The sequence below is a fragment of the Heteronotia binoei genome, chromosome 6 (genome assembly GCF_032191835.1).
Source record: "Heteronotia binoei isolate CCM8104 ecotype False Entrance Well chromosome 6, APGP_CSIRO_Hbin_v1, whole genome shotgun sequence".
Taxonomy (NCBI): Eukaryota; Metazoa; Chordata; class Lepidosauria; order Squamata; family Gekkonidae; genus Heteronotia; species Heteronotia binoei.
The window spans coordinates 132,520,627-132,540,619 of NC_083228.1; the positions used below are offsets into that span (position 1 = coordinate 132,520,627).

The 19,993-nt window shown below is 45.6% G+C and overlaps 1 protein-coding gene across 2 annotated transcripts in view; it reads left to right on the forward strand.

The window, feature by feature from the left end:
• RFC4 (replication factor C subunit 4) overlaps window positions 1–19,439 on the forward strand; it is a 36,443-nt gene extending 17,004 nt beyond the window's left edge. For both annotated transcript variants that reach the window (XM_060242587.1, XM_060242588.1), the window contains exons 5-11: window positions 5,430–5,549; window positions 7,270–7,413; window positions 7,751–7,871; window positions 11,935–12,060; window positions 13,506–13,586; window positions 16,866–16,982; window positions 19,042–19,439. In XM_060242587.1, coding sequence (XP_060098570.1) covers window positions 5,430–5,549; window positions 7,270–7,413; window positions 7,751–7,871; window positions 11,935–12,060; window positions 13,506–13,586; window positions 16,866–16,982; window positions 19,042–19,137 — 805 coding nt within the window. In that variant the 3' untranslated portion in view covers window positions 19,138–19,439. The remainder of the gene's footprint in view (window positions 1–5,429; window positions 5,550–7,269; window positions 7,414–7,750; window positions 7,872–11,934; window positions 12,061–13,505; window positions 13,587–16,865; window positions 16,983–19,041) is intronic.
• The last annotated feature ends 554 nt before the right edge of the window (window positions 19,440–19,993 follow it).

Below are 19,993 nucleotides of genomic sequence, written 5' to 3' on the forward strand. Positions count from 1 at the left end.
GCCATCAGGAGGTCCGTCAGTGGGGCCAGGACACTAGAAGTCCTCCCGCTGTGCCCCCCACAAGCACCAAGAATACAGAGCATCACTGCCCCAGACAAAGAGTTCCAATGATAAGCTGTGGCTAATAGCCACTGATGGACCTCTGCTCCATATGCTTATCCAATCCCCTCTTGAAGCTATCTGTGCTTGTAGCCGCCACCATCTCCTGTGGCCTCCTGCTCCACATCCTACCCAGTTACTCCCCCCTTCAGTCACTTGCTATCTGCACTCCTCCTAAGATGCAAATTGAGTAGTTTCATTGCTCCACCCAGCACCCAAAGCTCTGCATTTGTCTTGTTCTATTTGATAGACACTATTAGTGTTACCATTTTTTTTCCTGTTGGTTCAAATCAATATACTTTCTATTCACACTGATAATGGAGAAAGTGAAAATAACAGTAAAAGTCACTCGTTATATTTTACAGATTTAATTTTATAAAGGGAATAGGGAATTTTTGGTGGGACCAATAACTGTTTCCTGAAAATTGCTTTCTATCCCAAAAAGGTCCACTCGGTCTGTTTTGTTCGTTGTAGACTGCAGAATTTCTCTCCTGCAGCAATGACTTGAACTACTTCTGTGGGAAATGTTCTCTTTGGGGACTAGGAAATGAAAAAAGCAGAGAAGCCTGTAAACAATTGGAAATTACTGTACACTTTCAACCTAAGATGGAGGGGAGGGACTGTGGTTCAGTGGAAGACCCTCTGCTTTGTATGCAGAAGGTCCCAGGTTCAATCCCTGGCATCTCCAATTAAAAGAGCCAGCAGTAGATGAGGTGAAGGGCTGTGTCCTGATACCCTGGAGAGCCACTGCCACTCTGAGTAGACTCTACTGATCTTAATGGATTAGTCTGAGGCAGCTTCATAAGGCTTAATTGGAAATTAAAACTAGAACACAAAGGAAGGTAAAAAAGGTAAAAGTATTCCCCTGTGCAAGCACCAGTCGTTTCCGACTCTGGGGTGACATTGCTTTCACGTTTTCACGGCAGACTTTGTACGGGGTGGTTTGCCATTGCCTCCCCCAGTCATCTACAGCAAGCTGGGTACTCATTCCCCCCCAGCAAGCTGGGTACTCATTTTACCGACCTCAGAAGGATGGAAGGCTGAGTCAACCTGAACCGGCTTTCGCTGGGATCAAACTCAGGTCGTGAGCAGAGGGCTCCGACTGCAGTACTGCAGCTTTAACACTCTGTGCCACGGGGCTTTTACAAAGGAAGGTACTAGCTTTTAAAAACAATACAGGAAGCCATTTATCTGGAAATGCATCTCTCGGTTTCTGACGATTAAACCACATCTGCTTCCCGTTCCATTTCCTGCTGGACTAATCATAGGCAATGTTCCCTCTAAGCCAGAGGTGTCAAACTCATCTGTTACGAGGGCCGGATCTGACATAAATGAGACCTTGTCGGGCCGAGCCATGTTGGGCCAGGCCATGTGTGTACCTATTTAAGGTTAGGTAGCAGAGATATAAATTATATAAAGAACATAGACAAACACAAATATATTTTTAACAAACTTTTAAAACATTCTTAAAAACATTAGCACTCGTTGGTCTTAAAGATGCTTTCTTTGTATTTCTCCCATGGGATCCAGGGAACTGGGCAAAGGAAGCTCTGGCTCTTTCCTTCCTTCCCCAGGCGACTGGGGAGGGGTGGGGAGAGAAGCCTCAGCCAGTAGAAGGAATAGAAGCTTGGCTCAGTAGCTCTGTTGTGCTATTGAGAAAGCCTGGCAAAGCAAGCTTCCTCCCCAAGGGAGGAGCCTCAGCCAATGGAGAAAATAGAGTTTTGCTCTGTAGCTCCTGTGCAACTGAGCAAGCCTTGCAAAGCAGGCTGTTATGCAGAAGGAAGGAAGAGAGAGGGAGAAGGAAGCAGATGACAGCCAGTTGCTCGGGGCCCTGATTCAGCCCCCGAACTGCATGTTTGATACCCCCGCTCTAAGCTGTGGAGTCTTGTGAGAAAAAAATCTACTTTGTGATCTACTGGCATTACAGTTGTGAGCTACTGCATAAATTAGTTTGCTCTAGGGCCATTTTTCCTGAGCCGAGACAAAAATGTGTGAGTTGGAGGTTAAGTTAACTCAGCTTAGAAGGACCACTGATCGTAGGGTGAGTATTTTGCCTAAGACACAGTTGGAGAGAAGGCAAAGAAACAGATATCTTTTTCAGAGGGCCCTGGAGTGGCCAGTAAATCTGTTCTGCATTGTGATAAGCTCTCTAAATATGCTAATCTCGTGCTCTGAGGAGAAGATCTTAGACGGATGTGAAGTGGGTACACTGGGCTGATTGTTTGCAGCCTCATGGTCAAAGAACCGTGGGAACAGCAGTGTCGTTTTGTGGCTGTCTGTGGTTGAAACCATCTCAAAAGGGCAGGACACCAAACTTGAATGTTCAAAACTGAGACCGTGGTCTAAGTTTGCAAGAACTCGGACAAGGCAGGGCTGCACACCTCATGACCAATGTTCCCTCTAAGCTGCGGAGTCTTGTGAGCAAAACTTCTACTTTGTGAGCTACTGGCATTAAAGTTGTGAGCTACTGCATAAATTATTGTGCTCCGAGCCATTTTTTCTGAGCTAAGACAAAAATGTGTGAGCTGGAGGCTAAAAATCTGTGAGCTAGTGCACTCTAACTCAGCTTAGAGTGAACATTGCTCATGACTCAACAAGCCAGACATTATCAACTAGCCTTGTATTATGTCCTGGCTGGTACTTAACAGCTTTCCCAGTTTTTGCAATCCCAAGCAGGTGGCAAAAATAGGAATCTTGTTTTTATTAGGATTTTCTTTCCATAGAAGCTGCATACTAACATACAAGAGACCTCCAAAAGGTCAAAAGAAACATTCCTCTGTAATTTCAGAAGTTTGTTTTTATGCAAGCATATAAAACCTTTGTGTTGGTTATAGCAGCTAACAAATGAGGATCATTTTGGAATCCGGTAATACATGAAGTGTGGTCCCCATGTGTTAGCATTTTGTGGATAACATATTGTAGAACAGGGGTGTCAAACATGCTTCTGGAGGGCTCCTATCAGGCCCCTGAGCAACTGGCTGTCATCTGCTTCCTTCTCCCTATATCTTGCTTCCTTCTGCATAATAGCTTGCTTTGCAAGGCTCGCTTAATTGCACAGGAGCTACAGAGCAAAACCTCTGTTTTCTCCATTGACTGAGGCTCCTCCCGTGGGGAGGAAGGGAGGAGAGGTATAACTTTATTTGCCAGACTCTCTCAATGGTACAGCAGAGCTGCTGAGTCAAGCCTCTCTCACTTCTATTGGCTGAGGCTCCTTCCCCTCCTGGTTCCCTGGGGAAGGAAGGAAAGAGCCAGAGCGTCCTTTGCCCAGTTCCCTGGATCCCATGGGAGAAATACAAAGAAAGCATCTTTAAGACCAATGAGTGCTAACGTTTTAAGCATATTTTAAATTTTTAAAAAATATTTGTGTTGTCTGTGTTTTTTATAAAAATTTATATCTCTGGTACCTAATCTTAGATAGGTACAGACACGGCCCCAGCCTGACATGGCTCAGCCCAAAAGGTCTCATTTATGTCAGACCTGGCCCACATAACAAATGAGTTTGACACCCCTGAATTGTAGAAAGTATCTCCCAAACCTTAGAAAGCTATGAACTGGATCCCATCTCTCTTGCATTTTCAAGTTATTGTGTTATTTTCCTTGTTGGCTCCAGATAAACCAGAGAAGGGCTGGAATGTGGATCTTTGCCTTTGCATGCAGAAAGCCCCAAACTCAGGCCCTGGCATCTCTAGCTAAAAGGATTGGGCGGTAGCTGATGTAAAAGACCTCCGACTTGAGACCCTGGGGAACTGCTGCCAGGCTGAGTAGATAACACTGACGGACACAGGGCCTGGCAGCTTTTTGTGCTCAGCTGTACTGCAGAAGGCAGCGGTTCATCTGGGGCAGCTTTAGCATGACTGTGACCCCGCTCCATACATTGACATTTCTTGGTGAGGCCGCTGTGTAGCATTTGGAAGATAATGATATCCACCCCGCTGTAGCCCCTACAGAGATAGCGGCAGCAGGACTTCTGAGGGCTGGAGAGGGGACATTTCAATCTAATCTTTCTCCAGTCCTTCAGCCCTGCTGCAATCCCTCCCCAGTCCTTCAGCCCTACAACTAACTCATATGTGTGTGTTTTAAAAACATAGCTCTGTTTGTTTTTTTCACTGCTTATAGTTTTGTGAGCTGCTTTGGGTGGAAATTGCTAAAAAGCCAGGGTCCTAAATAATTTTGTAAACATGGCACAGTTTTAGCTACACAAATGTGAAGCTTTGGATCCACAATATCCAATACATCACAATATTTTTGAGGTGGATTTGGCTTAAAGGCTCACCTTAAGGAGTGTTGTGCTGGGTAATGCATCAGTTAAAGATTTCAGACTCAGTGGGCCCTTCAGTTTAAAAAGAAGGAAAGGAAAATCTTTAAGCAAGGCATGCGCACACACACACACACCCCTTTAACGTGTAAGGTACGCTCTAGAGTGCAGTCCTGTGCAGAGTATCTGTAAAATTGACAAGCTTAGGCCGGAGTACTACTACATAAAATCAGACCCCATTTTGGGCAGGAGCTCACAGGAACAGAGCTCCAAAACCTCTAAATCAGGGGTGGCCAAACTTACTTAACATAAGAGCCACATAGAATAAATGTCAGATGTTTGAGAGTCGCAAGAAATGAATGAGGGAGGGAGGAAGGAAGGAAGGAAAGAAAGAAAGAAGGAAGGAAATAGATGGGGGAAGGGAAGGAGAGGTGGAAAGAAAGCAACTATAACTTTAAATATATTCTCCAAACCACCAGCTGGCTTGGCTTAGAGAAATGACTTAAAGAGAGAAATGTCTTCTCCAAGCTGGCTGACAGGTCAGTTAGGGCTTCAAGAGCCGCACAATGTGTGTGAAGAAGCCACACATGGCTCCCAAGCCACAGTTTGGCCACCCCTGCTCTAAATTTTATTGTGCTCTTTCTTTCTTTCTTACCAAATACTTGCTTCTGGGCTCCGTTGTTCAAACCCCCTGTGAGAATTTTGCTGAACTCTTAAGACCCGACAAACTTTCTAATAAAAAACGGGAAAATAACCAAAACATATAAGTAGACAGATGGAAATCTTCCTCAGGCCACTGCGGCCACATAGGAGAAAGTAATTGAAGAAGTATGATGGGACTAAGGTTTTATTATGACCATTATGATTCAAGAAGCATTTTAAGTTAGATGCTGAGCTGATATAATTTAGTACACCGTCCGGTGATGTCAGGGGTGTGTGGCATATGCAAATGAGTCGTGCTAATGAGGTCCAGCACCTCTTTTTCTATGAAATGACCCTTGCATAACATTGCTCTGTTATGGTTCACTTCACAAATTTATATAACTAAACACTAAATGTCTTTTGCGGTACCTAGGCCTGAACTGTTCCGGCATAGGGTCTTGGAGCTAAATGCGTCCGACGAACGCGGAATACAAGTCGTTCGAGAGAAAGTGAAGACTTTTGCTCAGCTGACCGTTTCGGGAAGCCGTTCAGAGTACGCACAATGAACTGAGGGCACTCCGTTTGTAGGCTTGTATTCCTCTCTGCGTCGGTTTTATGCGGGTTAGCTTTGTAATGCTAAAATAAGCCATGAGTCAGCAATGCCGGATTGGCTTTTGCACTCTAAAATGCATGCCACAATGAGTCACCTCAGCATAACTGCATTCTAAAGGCATTTGTCTTTCCTCAGCTGCACACATCTTTGCATTAACGTCCCTGATGAGAGACGTATAGACTCTGTATTCTTGTAATGCTGGATACACTTATTTTATATTCAACACTGAACTGGCATCTGAACCACCACTTCACAATCCATGTAGGGTCCTTGAAATCTTTTAGCCTATAAATCTGCCTGTCTGCTGAATAGCATTGGCTGGAAGCTTCTGACACAAAAGCAAGAGTTCGTTAGACATGCTTTGGCAAAAATGGGATGACTGCATTTTCCCCAAGTCAGAGTTCTCAATTTTTTTCCCCCCTAAAAAAGCTTGTCACACAAAAGAAGGTATTAAGATTTTTGGGGTTTTTTTCTTGTTTTTGGAGGGCCACTGACAGGTTTGAGAACTCTCTAATGAGAGTTCTTTCAGTCTCTGCTGCTAGAAATCCCTAGGAAAGGAGCATTGCACAAGTTTTCTGGGCTGGCTTATTCCATTACTCATCCTTAAAAGAAGTGCTGGCCTTAATACATTAACATTTCTTCTTGTCCCATCGTTAACATTTGGGGAAAGGTCTTACGAATTGCCCCCAACTCGTAACAGGACTCAGATGTCATTTTAAAAACCCCAGTTACTGGGCAGGGCTTCAGCCCCAAATAATTCAGATATTTGGATATTACACTAGGTGGAAGCAGTCTGCCAGTTTCCTTCTTTCCTTTCTACCTGAAGGGGGGAAGGGAGGGTGTTTGGGCCCATCTTAAAAACTGAGATTTGTTTGTAACATCTGAATGGGCCTTATGGCACGTATGTACTTCTTTTCTTTAGGAGGTTTGCAAAATACATATAGAAAATACTGCAGATACTAGGTAAAAAACCGAACAGAGAGCTCTTCACGATATTTCGGGACAGATGTCTTAAAAGCAATAGAAATCCCAAAATATTTAAAGCCCCTTCCTGCAGACTGAAAAGGCTGAGCAAACATAAGATTATTTATATTTATTACTTATTTAATGAAGAGATCTCTATGCCTCTTCAGAGTCCTACTTTGAGGTGTCTTACAATGCACTGATGATACATTATCAGTAGAAACAAGCAATTTAAACTAGCCCAGGGACATAAAAGATATTGTGAAACTATCCATAATACAGACCTATTCAATGTGACTGGGGCATTTCCAGAAGCCAACATTCCTCTCTCTCGCTGTAGCCAAACTTTTTTGACTGCTGGAAACAGCATGGTGGGACGAAGTGGGGGTTTCCGGCAGGAGAGGAGGCTAGTGAAAATTGCTCCTTTTCTTTTTTGCTGGTGAAAATGTCTTCTGCCAGCCAGAAACATGGCTAGGATCCACCCCAGCAACACCTGCGTGCCAAGTCCTTTTCCATCAGAGAAAAATTTCCTGTACCAATGTCTTCCATTGCCAACGGAAGACTTAGCACAAGAGAGCAGTTGGATCCAATCCATAATGTCGTATCACAGCTTGTTTTTCACCAGTATGTACTTCTGCAAAATGATTCCTAAGTGCAACCTGCGCTAATGCCAGATGTTTTTAACTTGTGTGTTTAGTGGCAAGCCGTGTCCTCCTTTTAAGATTGTGATCTTGGATGAAGCAGACTCTATGACCTCAGCAGCCCAAGCAGCCTTAAGGCGCACCATGGAGAGAGAATCCAAAACGACACGTTTTTGCCTTATCTGTAATTACATCAGCAGGTATGTGTGACTTTTACAATCTCCCTAAGTTCAGGCTGCCTTAGAGAATCCAATAGTATACTTGTATTTTTGGAACCGTTTAAATTACACACATGGAAAATAAGAAACCTAGTAAAACCAAAGTGCACCAAGTCATATATAGTGCAGTTTGAGTAGACAAATACTGACTTTGATGTACCGAGGGGGGTCTGATTCAGTATAAGGCAGCTTCATATTTTCATATTTGCCGGTTTTTGTGGGGGAGTCATATTGTTTCCGGTTATACAGACTGGAAATGGAGTCTTAAAGGGACACTTGCACAGACTAGCATAACTATTTCCTTTTCTCTCTTTGACAGGATCATCGAGCCTATAACCTCTCGATGTTCTAAATTTCGTTTCAAGCCCCTTTCGGACAAAATCCAACAGCAGAGACTTCTAGACATTGCTAAAAAGGAGAATGTGACAGTCAGCAGCGAGGTAGCTTTCCTGCTAATTCAGAGGGCCATTGTTTTAATGCTGTGAAAAGCGACAGATGCCTGCCTTAGCGTTATGCCTATCCAAATTTTTCTGAGTTAATGCTGAACCAAATGTAACCACGCCACAGAAGGACAAAAAAGTCTAGGAAACCAGCCAAAACAACTATGTTTAAGCTTCAGTCAGCGGGGGCAGTCTTTTAGACACATGCACAACATCTGAAGTCCAAAGCATGAAACAGTGCTGTGCTGGTGACTGTATGTTATTTACTTCATTTACAGTGTGCCTTTCTTATTGAGACTGAAGGCTGGCCACAGAATTAAACAGTGTAATAACAAGAACACAGTATACAAAGATCCATCTGTAATAATAAAAACCCAGTATACTGACATCCATAATAATAATAAACACACTCTACAGAATTCCACAGATGGCTGAGGCTACTCCAGGGGTGGCCAAACTGTGGCTCAGAAGCCGCAAAGAGCCAGTTTGGTGCAGTGCTTAAGTGTGCGGACTCTTATCTGGGAGAACCGGGTTTGATTCCCCACTCCTCCACTTATAGCTGCTGGAATGGCCTTGGGTCAGCCATGGCTCTCGCAGGAGTTGTCCTTGAAAGGGCAGCTTCTGGGAGAGCTCTCTCAGCCCCACCCACCTCACAAGGGTGTCTGTTGTGGGGGAGGAAGATAAAGGAGATTGTAAGCCGTTCTGAGTCTCTGATTCAGAGAGAAGGGCGGGGTATAAATCTGCAGTCTTCTTCTTTTTGCACATATTGTCTTGAAGCCCCCACCACCCTGTCAGCCGGCTTGGAGAAGGCATTTCTTTCTTTAAATCACTTCTCCAAGCCAAGCCTGCCGGCGGCTCGGAGAACGTATTTCAAGGTAAAATTGCTTTCTTTCCACCTCTCATTCCTCCCCCCTCCCCCATCTATTTTCCTCCCTTCCCATCCAGCAGCTCTCAAACATCTGACATTCATGTCTAGTGACTCTCAAACATTTAACATGTGTTTTGTGTGAAAGCACCCCTGGGCTAGTCTGATCTTGTCAGATCTCTGAGGCCAAGAAGGGGTCAGCTTTAGCCTCAGAGATCTGACGAGATCAGACTAGCCCAGGGGTGGTTAATGTAAGAGCCACACAAAACACATGTTAAATGTCTGAGAGTCACAAGACATGAATGTCAGACGTTTGAGAGCTGCTGGATGGGAAGGGAGGAAAATAGATGGGGGAGGGGGGAGGAATGAGAGGTGGAAAGAAAGCAATTTTACCTTGAAATACATTCTCCGAGCCGCCATTCTCTCTGGGAAACATACAGAGAAAGGCGGTCCCATAGATATGCAGGCCCCTGACCATAGAGTGCAGCACAAAGGCTACCACACCAAGGACGTTCATTGTTGCTATGCAGAAGCAAGCCCCTGACAAAACCCGCTTCCGAATGTCTCTTGCCTTGAAAACCCTATGGGGCCGTAAGGCATCTGTGACTTGACAGCACTTCTTACCACAATTGACGGGAGCTATCGCTGACCTGGATGGTCCTGGCTAACCTGATCGCATGAGATTTCTGGTTGGTTTGTTTTTTTTATGGGAGATGACCAAGGAGTCCAGTGTGGCTACGCAGAGGCAGGCAGTGGCCTGTTTGTCACTTGCCTTGAAAGCCCTATAGGACTACCATAAATTGACTGCTGCTTGACCACAAACATACAACCAACAGTGCAATAAAGCTGCCTGGTTTTCCCCACCAGACGTTTGAAAACTACAGTCTTTTATAAGAACGCCCTCGTGCACAGTTCTGTTTTCTGCATAATATGGAGCAATAAAGGTGTGGTAGCCTTCGTGATGCACTCTATGGTCAGGGGCCTGCATATCTACGGGACCGCCTTTCTCCGTATGTTTCCCAGAGAGCACTGCGTTCAGGGTTACAAAATCTACTGTCCATCCCTGGACCAAGGGAGGCCAGACTGTGTTCCACACGGGCTAGGGCCTTCTCAGTGGCAGCACCAGAACTGTGGAATGCCCTCCCGGAGGCTGTAAGGGCCCTATGGGATATTTCTCAATTCCGCAGGGCCTGCAAAACTGAACTATTTTGACAGGCCTTCGACATCTAAACCAGGAGAGGACTGCCACTCCACACTGCCGAGGAATTATGATCGTAGGATTGCTGTCAGAAGAAAGAAAGAGAGATCCCGCCTATATTGAAGTTAAATCAGCACCATAAAACATTTTAAATTGTGCTTTTATTGGTTTTAAGTTGTAATTACAGATAACTGTTGTTAGTTGCCCTGAGTCTGCTTGTGGAGGGGGGGGGGGATAAAAATCTAAAGTAATAAATAAATAAATGCATACAGTGTTTCCCCATGTCACAAGGTGACTTTAGCTTCCTGAGAAAGAAGCAAATTGCCATGTGGGACTGGAGCAGGCAGATCCGGACCCTCCTGCTAACGTCCCAGAATGCCACAGACTCTGCCTGTCCATGCTGCAGTGCTCTGTGTTTGGAACAAGTAGCCAAGTGGCAAGCACAACTCCCCCCCCCCCCCCCGCCTGGCTCATTCCTGCCAGTCTTGGCAGCTTCTCGGCTGCATTGTAACATCTGCCCAGCGGAACAGATCTCCTTGCCTAATGAATCACGTGTCTTCCTTGATCCCATGCTGGTCAACAGGTGCCTGTACCAAAGGTTCTCCAAAAAGCAAAATTTCCTAGATCAGCCTCTTCATAATCTTGCAGATTATTACTGTGCTTTGTAGCAGAGTATGTGGCGTTAAAATGTCACTTACAGGGCGATTGCATGAAGGGTTCAGTGCTAGGGGCTGAATCCAGTGGAAGAGCAAGGAGGAGCAAGGGTGTGGCTTAGGGTTGTTAAGTTTATATATAATCTCTCTCTCTCTCCCTCTCTCACCCCCACATACCCCAAATAAACACAGTTTGGAAGCACACACTATGTGGTCTCAGTGGGGCAATTTGCTCACCATGGGAGTTTTTGAATGCTGTATACTCAACCAAGTTCTTCAGACTAATGCAAGGAAACCACAGGTTCTCTCTATTTTTCTGTGCAAATGAGTTCTGGGCGGACTGTAAAACAAATGGAGGGAGGGGCTGCTTCCCTTCCCTTTCTCACAGCCGCCACGTTGTTCCGCAGGCTCACCCCACCCCCATTCAGCCTGGCTCCGGAGATTTAAAGGCACACACACCTTTCAAAAAGCAAATTGTTCCCAAGCATCATTTTAAGCCTTCCAAGGTGAAAAGGCATATGGTGGCTGCGGGGGGCGGGGTTTCCTCTGCTGGCCAGCTGACTGAGGGTGTGAAAGAGCCTGCAAAACTGGGGGATCCCCTGCTGGGGCCTGGGGTTTGAACAACACTACTGGGATTGGCAAGCCTAGTGTGGCTGCAGTGAGGAGGCAAGGATGGAGCCCAAATCACCTCCCCCTTCAGCAAGCAAAGCTCAGTTCCCAGAAGGAAAAAACGGGGGAGGGGTGACCTTCATTTTCCATATTTGAGATCTAAGTTTGAGGCCAGTGGCACCTTTAAGACCAGCAGAAGTTTTATTCAAGGTGTGAGCTTCCGTGTGCAAGCACGCTTCCTCAGACCCATCGAAATGGAAGGTGACAGTTCACTGATACATGTAGAGGGTGAACAGCAAATCAGCATACAACACAATGATGTTTGAACAGACTGCAGAAACTAAACAGCAATATTGTTAAGCTTACATGCTCTCTATTTGTTTAGATTCAGTTAGGGAACGAAATTTATTATTTACTTGTCTTTTTGGCAGTCCACAGTATCCATAAAACTCGCCTCCAGCATCATGTTCCAAAGGAATCTACTGGGTTTGGGCCAGTTTGTGGCACAGTGTGTTGGACTGGATGGGCCACTGGCCTGCTCCAACATGGCTTCCCTTATGTTTTTCCTGTCAGTTTACAGATAGGAAAAAAAGTTTACAGGGTTCAGTGCTGGGTCCATTTCCTCCCCGCCCCCACTCCCAATTTGCAGGCCTCAGAGAAAATGTTCATCCCTACTGGTTATCATTCATTTTGGCTTTATTATCATATCTATCTTTCCCCACTCCCCATGTTTTGTAGGCGATCTCTTGCCTTGTTCATGTGTCCGAAGGAGACTTAAGAAAAGCCATCACACTTCTTCAGAGCACTACGCGACTGACAGGCAAGAAAGAAGTCACAGAGAAAATTGTCACTGAAATAGCAGGGGTAAGTTTTTAGCTATTTGAAAATGGACTACTGGGCATTCACTACTGGAAAATTGATTCGTAATCTAATTTTTTCCCCACTGTAAAACTTTCTGTGTATACCAGTCCAGGTTCTTATGGATTCTTCCAGCTAGCAAAGTGCACGAGCCACTAAATTGAGAACAAACTCGCTTCTGGTTCAATGGGGGGAAAGTGGAGTGAAATCCTTGAACTGTTGTAACACTTCCTTTCCACAATGCTGCGTTTTCTAGTTTCTCTGACCTCATTTACTTGGTTAAAAAAGAAAAAGAAAAGGCGCTCACTAGAAGAGATACCGCTACACCATTCTGATAAATTTGCGGATTGTATTTCATGTGGATGAAGCTCTTCAGTTCACTGAAGTAGGTATGCACCTATAATGGTGCACTGAAATGGCAAGTGGTCTGTAAACGCAGTATTTTTTGGGTCATGGCTTGGGGTTATGTGCTGAGCTGTTACATTATAGATTGCTGCTTATAGGAACACGAAGCTGCCTTCTACTGAATCAGACCCTGGGTCCATCAAAGTCAGTATTGTCTACTCAGACTGGCAGCGGCTCTCCAGGGTCTCACGCTGAGGTTTCTCACGCCTGTTTGCCTGGACCCTCTTTAGTTGGAGATGCCAGGGATTGAACCTGGGACCTTCTGCTTACCAAGCAGATGCTGTACCACTGAGCCACCGTCCCTCCCCACTCAATTCCCCAGTTCAACTCATATACTTTCCAAGAGGTCTTAAATGAATGGAATGGGACTCCTTGACCAAATGACAGATTTATTGCCAACAGAACTTTGTTCTGCCTCTTCTCTTTACTCAAGTCCGGATTTAACCACAGAAAGGCAGGCCTAACAAAAACGCATTCTGTTATGCCAGCTGATTTATAAATAGTTCCAAGTTTGTTGAAATCTGAGACAAACCTCTGGTGAGGCAGGACCAAGAAACTTGGTTTTGCTTTTGCTGTGAGCATCTAAGGCTGAAGAAAGTACAGTAAAAGCTTTGTTCACCGGCATTTAAGGGGTTGTCAGTGAATGAAGATTTTTACTGGGTTTTTTTTCTGTACAGATTTTGAGATCAAGTTCTTACTTGGGGGTAAGAACTTTTGCACAGTGAATTGTTTATATGAGAATATGGATAGATAGTGTCAGCACTGGAGGAGAGTGCTAGTGATGATGCAGCAAAAACACTAGTGATGATGCAGCAAAATGATGGGGGGGGGTGGGGTTGTCTATAAAGATGTATAGACCCAAGAATGCTGGCATCAAGAGTTAGATAAATCCTTGGGAAATAAATCTTTTTGATACTGGACTCTGAATTTTGCTCACAGATACGCTGTTTCAAAAAAAAAATTGATGGCATTATATTAAATGCACACTTTGGTGTATTGGAAGACAAGTGACACAATCATGCTTTTTGCGTGCAAATCTATTCTAGGTTGTGCCTAAAGAAATGCTGGATGGATTGCTAGCTGCCTGTCAGAGCGGCTCGTTTGAAAAACTAGAAGCCGTAACACAGGTAGAATATCTAAGATTTTAAATATATGAGCGTTGGGTGTGGGGTTTTTATCCTTTCCTCTTTTTTTGCAGGTGGAAATGGGGTCTGCAATGCCACTCTTTGCTCTGTGCTCTCCCCATGCTGTGAGAGGAGATGATAGTGGTTATATAAGCACATTGAAACTAAAAACTGCTCATCTTTAAGCCAGTCGTGATAAATGTAACATGAACTCCGTGACATTTATGAAGCGTGTGACCTTAGGCAGGGAAGTACTCGCAAGGGCTGCACTCCCTGTGCAGTAAGGATTCACGCAGCCCGGGTTTTTTCCAGGGTTCTTTTTAGCTCTGCAGGTTTGTATCTCAGCGTCCTCTAAGGTAGAGGTCCCCCATGTGTTTCCCGTGGGCACCATGGTGCCCGCTGTCGCATCTTGGTATAAAACTTAGTCTGAATCCAACCCATGTTCTTTTTCTTGGACGTGTATTTATTTGGTTTGTTTATACCCAACCTTTCTCCCCAAAGAGGACCCAAAGTGGGTTGCATGGTTCTCTTGTCCTTCATTTTATCCTCAAAGCAATCCAGTGAGTCAGATTAGGCTGAGGGGGTGTGACTGGCCAAGGTCGCAAGTTTCCATGGAGGAGGAGGGCATCAAACTTGGGCCTCCCGGATCCTAGTGTAACATTTTAACCACTGCACCACATCTACGAACAGTCCTTCAGCAGAGGAATCTGTATACCAGTTCCGATTCCAAAAACTATTGGCATAATGAGTCTGGATGCCACAGCATGTTAGCAAAATCTCCAGTCTCTAACTCGCAACACATTTCTGGCATAGTTTAGTCTCTGATCTGACATTGCCAGACATTTTGAACCTTTTGGCAAACTCTACCCAGCAAAGTATAGAAGAAGAAGAAGATGGCAGATTTATTCCTCATCCTTCTCTCTGAATCAGAGACTCAAGAGTGGCTTACAATCTCCTATATCTTCTCTCCCCACAACAGACACGCTGTGAGGTGGGTGGGGCTGAGAGGGCTCTCACAGCAGCTGCCCTTTCAAGGACAACTCCAACTCCTTACACAAGCCCATTCCAGCAGCTGCAAGTGGAGAAGTGGGGAATCAAACCCGGTTCTCCCAGATAAGAGTCCACACACTTAACCACTACACCAGACTGGCTCTGCCAGAGCTATGGCTGACCCAAGGCCATGCTAGCAGGTGCAAGTGGAGGAGTGGGGAATCAAACCCGGTTCTCCCAGATAAGAGTCCGCACACCAAACCACGACACCCAACTGCATATATGACAAATAGGGAATTAATACAGGTGGGTATTTCTAGCGGAGGAAAAAGGCATTATCTGAGGGCATATTGATAAGACAACTGCTTTTTAATAAGATCTGTTTCCCTGGTCATTTGGAACAGGGATTGTCCATCTTCTGCATTGTTGCGAATCAGTACATTCTTTGGCCCGATTCCCTCCTGAGTGGTCAGGCTTCATACTGATGTTTGGCACATTCCATTTATAGCTGTTATTATCACTGGGGGCATTACGTTAAGCTGTGGGATATCTTTCTTAAATACATTTCCCTTTTCCTTAGTGCTATTAAGGCAACCCTTTTACCTGCAGCGTCATTTAAAATTTGGCACGGTCACCAGGGGCTGGTTCAGACCACGCTGGAACCAGATCTGCCAGCCGGCTGTCTCTTGAGCTTTATAGCTGTGGAGATTTCACTCCCACCTTAAAGAAGGATGGTGTGCTTACAGTCATTGTGACACTTTCACTTTTTTAAAAAAAGAGGTTGGGCCTTAGTTCTTTGGATGTGCAGAGTTCTCAAAAAGGATCAAGCACCTGTACATCTCTCTCTACGCATTTAGTGGGGTACTTGGCATCTGGTTAATTCCCAGGCTTCACTAAGCTCACTGCACAGAGAGAAGAAGAATTGCAGATTTATACTCCGCCCTTCTCTCTGAATCAGAGAATCAGAGTGGCTCACAATCTCCTTCCCCCACAACAGACACCCTGTGAGGTGGGTAGGGCTGGAGAGGGCTCTCCCAGCAGCTGCCCTTTCAAGGACAACCTCTGCCAGAGCTATGGCTGACCCAAGGCCATGCTAGCAGGTGCAAGTGGAGGAGTGGGGAATCAAACCCGGTTCTCCCAGATAGGAGTCCGCACACTTCACAAGTACACCAAACTGGCTCCAGGCGGGGTAAGCTACACCAACAGCTGTCTGAAACTATGACATGAATTAACATACAGTTTTGGACAGAGAGTGCTCAGGGATCCCTTCCCTACTGCCCCCCTGTGATTGCGCACCGCTCCCTGCACATCTGCTTCCTCACATTTATGGTTCTCCACTACTGTGTATTCTTCTCCTGTGAGCCCTCCTTCCACCTGTGCTCCCAGCCACATGCATCTCCTGCATGCCCTTTCTCTTAGGTAGCATATGCAGCTGGGGGTTTGGTAGGGGTGGCACATGGCATCCACATGGGCCAGGGGTACAGTGGCCATGGGCCCTGTTGGGCCTTGGCAGCTGCTCCACTTTGGGGTTATGCTAAGGCCATCCCTACTTAGATACAGGAAAATGGGATAGTGCCCTTGTCATCTGAGCCATCAAGAGTCTTCTGGGTTGAGACAAATCCCATTTAAAGCTACTTTTTGAGTGGGTGATGAATGGTACTTTGTATCTTGCAACATAACCCCTTATTTTAGGATCTCTTATACCACAGCAGTTTGGTGTAGCGGTTAAGTGCACCGACTCTTATCTGGGAGAACCGGGTTTGATTCCCCACTCCTTCACATGCAGCTGCTGATGTGACCCTGAGTCGGTCACAAGTTCTCGCAGAGCTGTTCCTCTCAAGAGCGGTTTCTGTCAGAGCTCTCAGCCCCACCTACCTGTTTTAATGGGGGCAATACTCCCTTTAAGCTGTGGAGTCTTGTAAGCAAAAATTCTACCCTGTGAGTTGCTGGCATTAAAATTGTCAGTTATTGCATAAATTAGTTGGCTAAGACAAAAATGTGTGAGCTGGAGGCTAAAAAGCTGTGAGCTAGCTCACACAAACTCAGCTTAAAGGGAACACTGTTCACAGGGCGTCTGCTGTGGGGAGGGGAAGGGAAAAGGAGACTGAAAGTCACTCTGAGACTCCTGTGGATAGGGAAGAACAGGGTATAAATCCAATCTCTTCTCTTCTCTTATGGGGCACAGCAGGGAGATCTGCATCTTGGCTCTCTGCTCTGAATAATGAAGGGTGCTCATCATCTTCAGGCTATACACCTGCTAACGCTAGCTGCTTTTTCCTCCCTTCCATCCAGAATCTGATCAACGAAGGTTATGCTGCCACACAGCTTATTAATCAGCTTCACGATATCATCGTTGAGAAGGAAGAACTCAGTGACAAGCAGAAGTCTGTTATCGCAGAGAAGCTTGCTGTAAGTCTTCGCTGGAAGTTGGAAATTAGGCTGTATTAACGGGGGGGTCAAATACACGTTGCCTACAGGTTGTCTCCTTTTGGGGATAATGGGCACTCGTTTGTTATGGAATGCACTGGAGCATGGTGGTGAATCCAGGGCAAAGTAGATACTGACTGAGGAGAGTTTCTTGTTTTTCCAATGTGAGGCAGGCCATGACATCTTTTGGCACACAGCTAAATTTGAGTCGAGTAGCACCCCTTAGATACCAACAAGATTTTTGAAATAGGAGATTTTGGGAGTCATGTATGACAAAGGGAGCTTATTCCCCTTGAATCTAGCTGTTCTACTGCGGAGCAACACGGTTGCTCTCTGAAACTTTAAACACACAGTAGTTGAGAGAAGAGCCCCGTGATACAGAACGGTAAAGTGCAGTACTGCAGTCGGAGCCCTCTGCTCACGACCTGAGTTTGATCCTGGCAGAAGCTGGGTTCAGATAGCTGGCTCGAGGTTGACTCAGCCTTCCATCCTCCCGAGGTCTGTAAAATGAGTACCCAGCTTGTTGGGGGTAAGGTGTAGATGACCGGGGAAGCCAATGGCAAACCACACCGTAATAAAAAGTTTGCCATGAAAAGGTTGTGACGTCACCCCATGGGTTGGTAACGACTCGGTGCTTGCACAGGGGACTTTGTTGTTGTGCAGTTGCACAGTCGAGTTCGACTCTTTGCAACCTCATGGATAAAGTCACGCCAGGCCACCTATCTTTACCTTTATGTTGGGAGAGGCCTGTGCACAGCTGAAGAAACAGCCAGTTGCCATCTTTGGTCATCTCTTTCCCCCCCCCCCCCCCCCGCACCACCAAGAAGAAACGAGCTGTGTTCTGTGTTGTAGTAATAACAGGTTGCTTGATCTCTCTCCCCCCCCCCCCCATCAAATCATAGCTTGGCAACCCTGTAGAGTTTTGAAGACAAGAGATGTCTTTAGGGGAGGGACAGTGGCTCAGTGGTAGAGCATCTGCTTGGGAAGCAGAAGGTCCCAGGTTCAATCCCTGGCATCTCCAAAAAAGGGTCCAGGCATTAGGTGTGAAAAACCTCAGCTTGACGCCCTGGAGAGCCGCTGCCAGTCTGAGAAGACAATACTGACTTTGATGGACTGAGGGTCTGATTCAGTATAAGGCAGCTTCATATGTCTAGTGGCGGTTTACCATTGCCTGGCTCTACACAGAAATCCTAGACTTTCTTGATAGCGCCCCATCCAAGTACTAACCTGCTCAGCTTCTGAGATTGTGGTCAGAGCATGTTGCTCAATACTCCCAATTTAAATTAATATTGGGCTTTGATAAAAAAATGTGTACACCCACAGCTAAAGAAAGGAAGCTAGTGGTGATTCTTGGCTTTCTGCTGTGGGGGTGGGTAGGGAGCAGGAGTTTTGCCGCAGGCCATTCATTCTGGTCTTGTGCAAACAGCTGTGTGCCTGCCTGGAAGCGGGACACTACTTCAGATGTGGGCAGGACTGTGTGCATGTGAGACAATTCTCCTTAAAAGGTAAAGATAGTCCCATGTAAGCACCAGTCGTTTCCAACTCTGGGGTGATGTCGTATCACGACATTTTCACAGCAGACTTTTTAGGGGGCGGTTTGCCATTACTTTCCCCAGTCATCTACCGCCCCCCCCCCCCCCCCAGCAAGCTGGGTACTCATTTTACTGACCTTGGAAGGCTGAGCCAACCTGGAGCCGGCTACCTGAACCCAGCTTCCACTGGGATTGAACTCAGGTCATTAACAGACTGCAGCACTGCAGCTTTACCACTCTGTGCCATGGGGTAGTTGTCATTACCCACACACAGTTCCAACAAACCTATGTATCTTAAAAGATGTTTAATAGGTAGTGTTTGAAATTTTTGATAGTGACTTTTAAAAATGCATTTGTAGGCGGCTTTATTTGTAGACCTTCCCCTGTGGTGGATTGAATACCCTTGGGACATACGCAGAGCCTTCTACTCTCCTGCTATTAGATACGGCTGCTGCTGGACCAGGAAGATCATGACCTTTCATTTTGTAACTCTGTCTCTTCATTTGCAGGAAGCAGACAAATGCTTGGCAGACGGTTCGGACGAGTTCTTGCAGTTGATCAGCCTCTGTGCAGTTGTGATGCAGCAGCTCACTCAAAATAGCTAGCCGTAGTGTGAAACCAACCTCTGGATAGCTCCAGCCAGAAGTGTCTTCACATTTTGACATGGTTCTGACTCTTTGTGTTATGAGCTGAAAAATGTACAGGCAAGCAAATCTGAACTGTTTTACCATTCAGTTGGACCTTGCGGTTACAATTCCTGTTCTTTGAGTAAATGGAAGGAGGGATTTGTATCTTTTGTACATTTTTGCCCTCCTTGCTCTTTAACCTCTAGACTAAAAAACAAACACTGCATTTGGAAATCCAGTGTGGTTTGTGGTACTTTCATTAAACATTCTCTCAAATTCGTCATGTGTGTTCAAGAAGTTGTAGAAAGGATACACCTGACTCTGAAAGCTTATCTCTCTATGGCTTTTAAGGAACTGAATAATTCTGTAGTTGTTCAAGGTGTCTTCTAATAAGGCACACTTCAGAAGTGGGGAGAACGAACAAGTAAAAGCGTCTTGTCCTTGTTCCTGTTATCCGTCAGGGTTTCTAACAGTCCTTCACCATACAGGATGGAAGGAGGGGTAATTCCTGCATTTGCTCAAAAGCAAGACTAGTTTATTTCTCCAGGTGTACTATTCTACCACTCCGCCCCCAAGTCACCTCACACTTCCACTTAAGTTAGTTACATTCAACAGATTTTATGGAGGGGGGGGTAAACTTCCCTGAGTGAAGAAGTTACCTTTTTCAATTTTTTTTTTGGTGGAGGGAGAGAACTATGGCACTTTAGCCAGGATAGTTATGGAATTCAGTGGAGGAAGGCTGAACTATTGAAAGCTGCCTCTAGTAGACAACCATGGTAGTTCATAACCACTTCATTTTGCCCCTTGGAATCACAAGTTCCCTGGTAACCTGCAG